The sequence below is a fragment of the Oncorhynchus keta genome, chromosome 27 (assembly GCF_023373465.1).
Source record: "Oncorhynchus keta strain PuntledgeMale-10-30-2019 chromosome 27, Oket_V2, whole genome shotgun sequence".
Classification (NCBI taxonomy): Eukaryota; Metazoa; Chordata; class Actinopteri; order Salmoniformes; family Salmonidae; genus Oncorhynchus; species Oncorhynchus keta.
The window spans coordinates 39,559,684-39,570,020 of NC_068447.1; the positions used below are offsets into that span (position 1 = coordinate 39,559,684).

The 10,337-nt window shown below is 40.9% G+C and overlaps 1 protein-coding gene across 1 annotated transcript in view; it reads right to left on the reverse strand.

Moving 5' to 3' along the window:
* The window catches only part of LOC118360005 (synaptotagmin-6-like), a 76,741-nt gene extending 70,021 nt beyond the window's left edge, over positions 1 to 6,720 (reverse strand). The window contains exon 1 of the mRNA XM_035739005.2: positions 6,428 to 6,720. Within this exon, the coding sequence (XP_035594898.1) occupies positions 6,428 to 6,584 (157 nt within the window). The 5' untranslated portion in view covers positions 6,585 to 6,720. The remainder of the gene's footprint in view (positions 1 to 6,427) is intronic.
* Between the last annotated feature and the right edge of the window lie 3,617 nt (positions 6,721 to 10,337).

The window sequence follows — 10,337 nt, forward strand, 5'->3', positions numbered from 1 at the left end:
CGGAATGGCACACATACACATTTTAATGAATTGTTGGTTAAATGTATTGTTAACAAATCATAAAGTAATGTGAATATTGCATTTTGAAAAGCAGATACTTGTAATCAAATTGAAAGAGTGATTTGGTGCAGTGAACAAGTGATTTTGTGAATGTGTTTGTTCTACAGTCAATTGAAAATGTGTGTAGAGTTATGACACACAAGCCATTTTGATGATCGGTTTAGATTTTTGTGCTTGGAGTTGTGAAAATGTACCACATACTCGTAAAAATGGTACCAAAGTGATGAAGGTAATACAATGGCAGAGGCGAGTGAGATACTGTACGATGTGATCACATAAGCATTGTCAAGCCCACCCACTTGAAGCTGTGCCTAGTAATGAGACCTGCATATGTATTAAGCCTGACCCACTGGGCACAGACGTCAGTTCAACGTCGTTTTTTGATTTACATTTGGTTGACTTGTCAAATAACGTGAATTCACCGTGAAATTAGTCAAACATTTCATGTGTGTGCGAGGCTCCACAAGTGAATGGGAAAATCTCGCTATTAGTCATTGACCAATGCGCCACAGCTTGAGTGACACACTTTCTAGTCTGTATCATCAACTGAATAAATATCAGTCCAGGAAGTTGCCAACTGGGAAATATAATGTTATCTCAGTAGTATCTGTCTGAGATGGTTTTCTTTTCTCTTCTTTTCTCTCATTCATCTTATTAAACAGCGTTGTCTTCTTTTTCATACGAAGCAGCAGGTGTGTCCCTCTATATGACCATTTTCATAGGAATACAAGCAAACTCAATTTCAACAAATTAGCCCCATCAATACCATACACGAAGATCAATATTCTAAAGCAATATCAAGACCCTGTTCTGTAAAGAATGCACATAGGAGAAATTTAGAAATGATTAAAAATCTAACAGCATTTGAATAAATGAGGAAAGACTAACATTAAACCTACACGAGAAGCACAGTGCTCTCTGGGAAATTCCCCTGCCTGTACATTACCACTGCTGCTGTGCGTCTGCCGTCTGACAGTTGAAGATATATGATTGTTTGTTCCCAAAGCCGTAGTTCTTGAGCTTTGTCACAAAGAAGAAAATGACTTCAATCACCACCATGAAAAGCAGCAGAAAAATACATGAGCTTTTTCATACCCTCCTATCTCTCCAAAGGCAGCAGCAAAAAGGTAAACACAACACAATAAGGTTATTTTAAAATACATTCCCTGGGAGTGACAAATAACCATAATGTGTTGAATCAAGACCTCCCATTGGCATTTTCCTTTCACTGAACAGCTTCAATCCTCATGTCACTGTCAAACATTTTTAAGACATGAACTATAAAGAGTTTCTACACGACAATGATGGATCTAGAGTGTACATGTCACTACATTTCTGATGAAATCTTCTGCCACTAAAAATTATCCTCAAAGCATGTTCTAGAAGGTGAAAAGGATAGCCTCTACTAATAAGTGGATATCTTATATAAACCCATTCAAGCCATCTCTCTCAAGGTATACCATTCAATGTTTGTACAGTGCCTTCAGAAAGTATTCACGCCCCATGACTTTTCCAAATGTTGTTGTGTTACAGAGTGGGATTAAAATGTATTTAATTGTCTTTTTTTTAAGCAACAATCTACAGAAAATACTCTAATGTCAAGCGGTTTTATGTTAATGTCCTGCTGAAAAGAGAATTTGTCTCCCAGTGTCTGTTGGAAAGCAGACTGAACCAGGTGTTCCTTTAGGACCTCGCCTGTGCTTATCCCTATTCCGTTTATTTTTATCCTAAAGAAAACTCCAAGTCCTTGCTGATGACAAGCCTACCCATAACATGATGCAGCCACCACCATTTTGAAAATATGAAGATTGGTACTCAGTGATGTGTTGTATTTGCCCCAAACACAATGCTTTTTATTCAAGACAGTTTTTCTTGCAGTTTTATTTTAGTTCCTTTGCAAACAGGATGCATGTTTAGGAATACTTTATTCTGTACAGGCTTCCTTCTTTTCACTGTCATTTGGGTTAATATTATAGATTAACTACAATATTGTTGATCCATCCTCAGTTCTCTCATATTACAGCCATTAAACTCTGTAACTGTTGAAAGTCACCATTGGCCTCATGGTGAAAGCCCTGAGCGGGTTCCTTCCTCTCTGGCAACTGAAGGATGCCTGTATCTTTGTAGTGACTGGGTGTATTTATACACCATCCTAAATGTAATTAATAATAACTTCACCATGTTCAAAGGGTTATTCAGTGTCTGCTTTTTTCAAATTTGTATCCATCTACCAATAGGTGCCCTTCTTTTGCGAGGCATTAGAAAACCTCCCTGGTCTTGAATTGGTTGAATCTGTGTTTGACATTCACTGCTCGACTGAGGGACCTTACAATTGTCTGTAAGTGTGGGGTGCAGAGATGAGGTAGTCTTTCATAAATCATGTTAAAGACTATTTTGCAAACAGACTGAGTCCATGCAACTTATTATGTGGCTTGTTAAGCACATTTTTACTCCTGAACTTATTTAGGCTTGCCATAACAAAGGGGTTGAATAAGTATTGACTCAACACATTTCAGCTTTTTATGTAAAAATTTCTAAACCATAATTCCACTTTGACATTATAGTGTATCGTGTCGGCCAGTGACACAAAATCTCTATTTGTCTATTTGTCAACAACAGTTGTTGCGCAATCTCTAATATTAAGGATGTCTCGAAGTTCTGCTTGCCTGAGATAGAATACCTCATGATAAGCTGTAGACCACATTATTTACCAAGAGTTTATCTATATTTTTTGTAGCTGTCTTTTTATCATCACAAACTGATGCAAACAAGAATATGCTCACCCAGTTGCGGCGCTTCTAGCGGCCAGGGATTTTAATGCAGGGAAACTGAAATCCGTTTTACCTCATTTCTACCAGCTTGTCTCCTGTGCAATTAGAGGCTAAACAACTCTATCACCTCTACTCTCCCTCGCCCTCCATTTGGAAAATTTGACCATAACTCCATCCTCTTAATTCATGCTTACAAGCAAAAACTCAAACAGAATGTTCCAATGATGCGCTCAATACAGAAGAAGTCTGATGAAGTGGCTGCTAAGCTACAGAACTGTTGCGTTAGCACAGGCTTCAATATGTTCCGGTATTCATCCGATGTCAGTCACCGGCTTCATTAATAAGTGCATCGATGTCGCAGTGCCCACAGTGACTGTAAATTCATATCCTAACCAGAAGCCATGGATTACAGGCAACATTTGCGCTGAGCTAAAGGCTAGAGCTGCCAATTTCAAGGGGTGGGACACAAATCCAGACACCCCCTCTGACAAACCATCAAACAGGCAAAGCGCCAATACATGACTAAGATTGAATCCTACTACACCGGCTCTGACGCTCGTCGGGTGTGGCAGGGCTTGCAAACTATCACGGATTACAAAGGGAATCCCAGCCACGAGCTGGCCAGTGACACGAGCCTACCAGGTAAATGCCTTCTATGCTTGCTTTGAGGCAAGCAACACTGAACCATGCATGAGAGCATCAGCTGTTCTGGACGACTGTGTGATCACGCTCTCCATAGCCGATGTGATTAACACCATACACCATTAAACAGGTTAACATTCACAAGGCCGCAGGGCCAGAGATTACCAGGATGAGTACTTTCAACTTCTCCTTGACCCAGTCTAAAATACCCACATTTAACAAGCAGACAACCATAGTCCACATGCTCAAGAACTCACATCTGTAGCCATGAAATGCTTTGAAAGCCTGGTCATGGCTCACATCAACACCATCATCCTAGAAAAACTGGACACACTCCAAATCGCATACCGAGATTTGTTTAAATGACGTTTTCAATATAGACAAGAAAAATGCAATAATTGGTGTGTTATTAGTTTAAGCACACTGTGTTTGTCTATTGTTGTGACTTAGATGAAGATCACATCAAATTGACAACCAATTTATGCAGAAATCCTTATCATTCCAAAGGGTTCACATACTTTTTCTTGTCACCTTAAGCATTTCACAGTAAAGTCTACAGTTGCTGTATTCTGCGCATGTGACAAATACATTTGATTTGATATATAGCCTCTCATACAAAGTGGATGTCTTATAATAAACCTCTCCTTTGGTATGTGAATATACAGTAAACAGTATCCTACAGTTGCCCAACACGGTCCCAGGTAGCAAGTGCCAGGCTTTCGCCTGATCTGAGTTCTGTCTACATCTCCCCACTACATCTCTCCCACACAATAAGAAAGACAAACGCCTTCAGTTTAGCCTTCATGTGGCAGAAGAGATTGGCAGTGATGAGTGAATAACATGCAATGGCATTTAATGCCCCTACAGCTTAGTGGCGGACGCCCATGGCACGGTGAAGTATGTTCGATTCCCTCACTGAGGATAATGCGGAGTGACACAGGATTTTGTCAGGAATGGTGTGACGCATGCCCTCGGGGGACTCATCTTAGCAGAAACATAGCTGAATGACATTTGCTGTGTACCTGCCTACAGTCCCAATTCTTTGGCTGGCTCTTCAAACATGTCTTATACTGTAGCTCTATGTTTCACTGATGTATTCATCAACGCATAAGCATTTACAAAACCATTTCAATGTTAACATCGTATTCCATTCATATAGACATATACATATATATCAAGATCTTTTATAATCATGAATACAATTAATGGTCAAATATATGAATAGTAAAAAAAAGTACTCAATTGTCATCCTTGAGTAAAATTAAAGATATCTTAATATAAAATGCCAAGACCCAGTAAAATTCTACTTGAGTAAAATTCTCCAAGTATTTGGTTTTAAATATACTTAACTATCAAAAGTATATGTTATCACTAAAATATACTTAAGCATCAAAAGTATAAGTCAAAGTGTAAATTATTATTATTTGTTTTACTTTTACCCATTTTTCTCCCCAATTTCATGGTATCCAATTGGTAGTTACAGTCTTGTCTCATCGCTGCAACTCCCATACGGACTCGGAAGAAGCGAAGGTCGAGAGCCATGTGTCCTCCGAAACACAACCCAATCAAGCCGCACTGCTTCATGACACAATGCCCACTTAACTCAGAAGCCAGCCACACCAATGTGTTGGAGGAAACACTGTACACCTGGCGACCATGTCAACCCACCACAGGAGTCGCTAGAGCGCGATGGGACAAGGACATCCCTGCCGGCCGAACCCTCCCCTAACCCAGATGACGCTGGGCCAATTGTGTGCTGACCCATGGGTCTCCTGGTCATGGCCGGCTGCGACAGAGCCTGGACTCAAACCAGGATCTCTAGTAGCACAGCTAGCAACTGTGATGCAGTGCCTTCGACCACTTCGCCACTCGGGAGGCCTTAAATAATTTCTTATTACTTATATTAAGCCAACCAGAAGGCACCATTTTCTTGTTTTTTTCATTCATGGATAGCCTGGGGCACTCTCCAACACTCAGACATAATTTACAAATAAAGCATTTGTGTTTAGTGAATCCGCCAGAACAGAGACAGTAGAGATGACAAGGGGTGTTTTCTTGATAAGTGTTTAAATTGGACCATTTCCCTGTGCTGCTGAACATTCAAAATGCAAAGAGTACTTTTGGGTGTAAGGGAAAACGTATGGAGTAAAAAAATACATTATTTTCTTTAGGAATATAGTGAAGTAAAAGTTGTTGAAAATATGAATAGTAAAGTAATGCACAGATATAAAAATAAAAAAACCTACTTAAGTAATACTTTAAAGTATTTTTACTTAAGTACTTTACACCACGGAATATTATTCAATTCAGTGGCAGGAAGTTGTGGGTGTACAACTGTATAATGCTAATATTAAGGTTGAGTGATCAGGACAGCATCAGCTAAAGGCTTAGTCATTAATCAGCTAAAGGCTGATTTGTTAGTGTTATAGGAGCTCTGTTCACCCAGACAAACTAAAAAGTCACTCTGAGTTTATTTTTGTATACTTATGGTTGCTCTGCCCTGCGGTCACACAAACTCCTGAGATGGGTCCAAGGCACAGCCTGACCCCTACCCAAGCAGCCATCGACTGGATGGTTAAAAAAAAACAAGTGAAAGAAAAAAAAGTAACACCGAATGTGAGCATGAACGTGTGCGCGTGCATGTGTGATTTCTTTCTTCAAAAAAATACATTAGTTCTGGAAAATTGCATCTACATATAAAATGGAATTAAATCAAAGTCCCAATCATACTGTACTGTATATACTAGTTGTTACCTCAAGAAAGGCACATTCAGCGCTAATGTCACAAATATGAGCTCACTGTTTCAGAAACAAAAAGTAGTGACAGCAGGGAAAACCAATTACAGTCACCAACTCACACAGTGCAGAAACATAGTGCCTGGAATATTCTGGAATATAGACACTATAATAGAACGTGCGTAATGTTCTATTAAAATGTTCTAAAATGTTCTTACCTGGGTCCTTGTAGTCCGAGTTCTGGTTGGACAACAGAAACAAGAAGTCCTGGCAGGTGTCCTGGTCCAATAACTGGTGGTTCTGGAGGCAGAGGTCAACAATCAGGGTCACAGCTTTCTGACAGAACATGTCATGCTCCTCTCCGTCAGGACTCATGCTCCCAGCTGCATCCTCTGTCTCTCAGCACTGTATCTCAGCAACGTGATCCTCTAAGGAGACTCACGCCACGTAACGCATGCAGCACTGCACCCAGGCAAACGGACACACAGCCGCCCGGCATAGACAGAAGATAAACGAGACTTGTCTCTGTCCGTATGACTGATTATTGTTGTTCTGTCTTGTACTGTCTCTCAAGAGTGTGTGTGTGTGTCTGTGTCTGTGTCTGTGTGTGTGTGTGTGTGTGTGTGTGTGTGTGTGTGTGTGTGTGTGTGTGTGTGTGTGTGTGTGTGTGTGTGTGTGTGTGTGTGTGTGTGTGTCTGTGTGTATGTGTGTGACAGTGTAGAGCTTAGTGTGTATGTGCATGTCTAAATGTGAGTGTATGTCTGATCTTGGCCAAGTTTGTGTGTATGTGTATTTTGTGTGTGTATGCCCACATGTGGCTTACGGTTGGGGACAGCGTATGTGTACAAGTGTGTAGGCTAAGGCTTAATTTATCATTTATGCCCCCAGGTATTCTAGGGACAGAATAATTGCATCACATTTATTCTGAAGCTCTGGCAAATGGAACGCAACAGATGAGTTCACTCGGCAACAATTGAATAGGAACTGTGCATCCTCGCTCCCCCGTTCCCCCGTTCTCCCATCCCTCCCTCAGTCTAACCCCCTTCAAAAGAACCACAACAGATGAGTTTACCCAGCAACACCTTCATATGGATACTAAAGACCTCCTCCCCTTGTCCCCCCCTCCCCCTTCCTCCCACGCCATACCACTACCTCTGTCTCTGTCTGTGTGTGTGTTTAGTAATGAAAAGCCTCTCATTAGGACCAGTGGGCTGCTTGTTTTTCTCAGGTCGGCTGATCCCTCCGCTCCGGGTCTCCCCTCTGGTTTCAGTCCCCTCCGGTATCGCTCCCTCCCTGGGCTAAAATAAATCCCATGTCTGGCGCTGCTCACTGCTCCTCTCCTCTCCCTCTCCCTCCTCCACAACGTGATTGCTTGTGCTTATAGCCTGGTATCACAGACTAGGCGTAACATAGTAAAAGTACATCCGGGACACTCAAATTAGTGTGATATGTTATGTTTGGTATGGTTACATATTAGAGAAGGTTACTTAAGGCAAAAACAAATGTAGGGTAGTTGATCAGGGTGGATGGGTTGGATAATGTGAACATCTAGCAACCCAAAGGTTGTGTGTTCGAAACTCATCACAGACAATTTTAGCTAATTAGCAACTTTTCAACTACTTAGCATGTTAGCTAACCTTTCCCCTAAACTAAATTCCTTTAACCAAACTCCTAACCCAAATCTTAACACTAACCTTAAACCTAACCTTAAACCTAACCTTAACCTTGACCCCTAACCTAGCTAAAGTTAGCCACCTAGCTAACGTTAGCCACAACAAATTGGAATTCGGAACATATATGTTTAGCAAATTCATAACATAGCATTTGAATTGTAATTCAAAACATATCATACAAAATGTATGATGGACATCCACAAATGAATTACATACCATACGGACCTTAACATATTATACTAATTTGACTGTCCCGGATTAACTTTATTATGTTACGTCTAGCCCTGAATTCAGGTTGCTGCTCAGCGTGCTGAGTGTTTACAATAGTTAGAAGGAGGGTGGAGGAGGAGAGAGGAGGAAGAGGGACTGACTGCGTATGGGAGACATATCACCCGACCTAATCCCTGTCTGTATCGACTTCGGAGTGATTTTTGCAAGTGGCTGCATCTTAATAGCCGTTTAAGTGTTTTTGCCTGCACATGTGTGTATTGGTAAACGAGACGATCTTGTGAGTGTGTCTGTATGCGCAGGTGTATGTTTAGATACTTTATCGATATGTTACATTAGAACACTGCCCTTAATACTATAATAAATGTGTGATATTTGCTGTGTTAGGATTCCTTTGAAACTAACAGCTACATTCTCTTGGTAATATTTGATTCAACTGTTGACTGAACACAATACTGGGTTTATTTTCAGATCATTGTTATGATAAGGGTTGGACCCTCGAGATATATTTTATATGAATCATTCATTTGCAAGAATCTACAGTCAGTAGAAACGTGTTTGAATTGACTTGACTTAGTCTCCACACAATCATAGTAAAACTCTTCATGAACTTCCCTGACGCTGAGCCTTAATTACATTGATACTGACTTGAGCATAATTAAATTGGGATTTAATCAACCTAATGAAGAATGGGATGGAGAAAACAATTCCTCTAGCCTACATACAAAATCATATTGAGGCCGGACCGGCCTAGATTCCCTTTTGATTCCCTTACTTGACTGAGCCAAGACAAATGGCGTGACCTGGCTGGAGACAGAGCCGCTGTGTTGAAAGAGTCGTGTCCATTTTTGGCAGGTGTTTCTTCAGATGGTTGCTAGGATAATAGCACGCTTATCTCTGTCATTCTTCGCCCCCTCGTCTCCTCCGGTCTTGGTTGGATACATGGGTTACTCCCAGGTAACGAGGATTGGATCTGCTCAGACAACAGATCATTTCCGGGCGGCACCTCTTCAAAGGAGCCAATTACTTTCTCCATCTGCTCAAGCTGATCCGGTCATCTTTATTTACCTGTGGTGTATGTTGCTAATACTGGAGGGTCACTCACCAGCCACTTGTTGCCCAAGCCATAAGGTTGGTATTACTGTATATGGGAGCAGTGGGAAACACTGGAAAGTGGCATAAACTAAAGCGTGGTGGCGTAAACTAAAGCGTGGTGGCGTAAACTAAAGCGTGGTGGCGTAAACTAAAGCGTGGTGGAGTAAACTAAAGCGTGGTGGAGTAAACTAAAGTGTGGTGGCATAAACTAAAGCGTGGTGGCGTAAACTAAAGTGTGGTGGCGTAAACTAAAGCGTGGTGGCGTAAACTAAAGCGTGGTGGAGTAAACTAAAGCGTGGTGGCATAAACTAAAGCGTGGTGGCGTAAACTAAAGTGTAATGGTGTAATGCATCAGACTGTTGTTTATACACTGTATCAATGGGGAGACAATTGTGTCTGTCCCTACTTAATTAAACGATTAAAATGCTTATATATAAATAATATAACATTATTACTATCAGGACAGAGCAGCCTCATGTCTGCCACTGCTGAAAACCATTCATTTAAGCATGGTGATAGACTGGTGTGACGGCGCTGTATTTTGCTAATGCGCTTGAGAGAGAAATAGACTTGTGGACGTGACAGTCCTGTTTGCCCTACAGCCTTGCTGACTGGCAGTATCCAGACTTAATATAAACAAATAGTGCCATTGCAATATATATATATTTTTTTTAATCCATGTATATAATTCTGTGACAGCTGACTGTGAAGTAATATGCTTCACCGAGGTGAAAGGGACACAAACAGCTATGCCACCCTATTCATCCCAAAACGTTCATTAGGCGTACTACCTACAGTACAGTGCAGCATGGCATTTATAACATATGGGCTGTTCACAGTGGCATTTCGGTCCACAAATAGTGTGGGTGCAAATTGTTCTTAAAGTGATACACAAAGTTAGCTTGGGCCCAAAACAAAATACTAACAACTTAAGTATCATTTACCTACATTTCTAACCACTTTCTCCCCATTTCCTCTCCATCTCCTGTGAACCACCAGCCCTGTAATGACCATCCATCCCCCATCTGTTAAACACAACATTGATTAAACATAACAGATTTAATGTATAACCCAGCTTCTTCATTATTCATTCATCTTTAAGATCACAATATTGCATTGTATAGCAACTGAC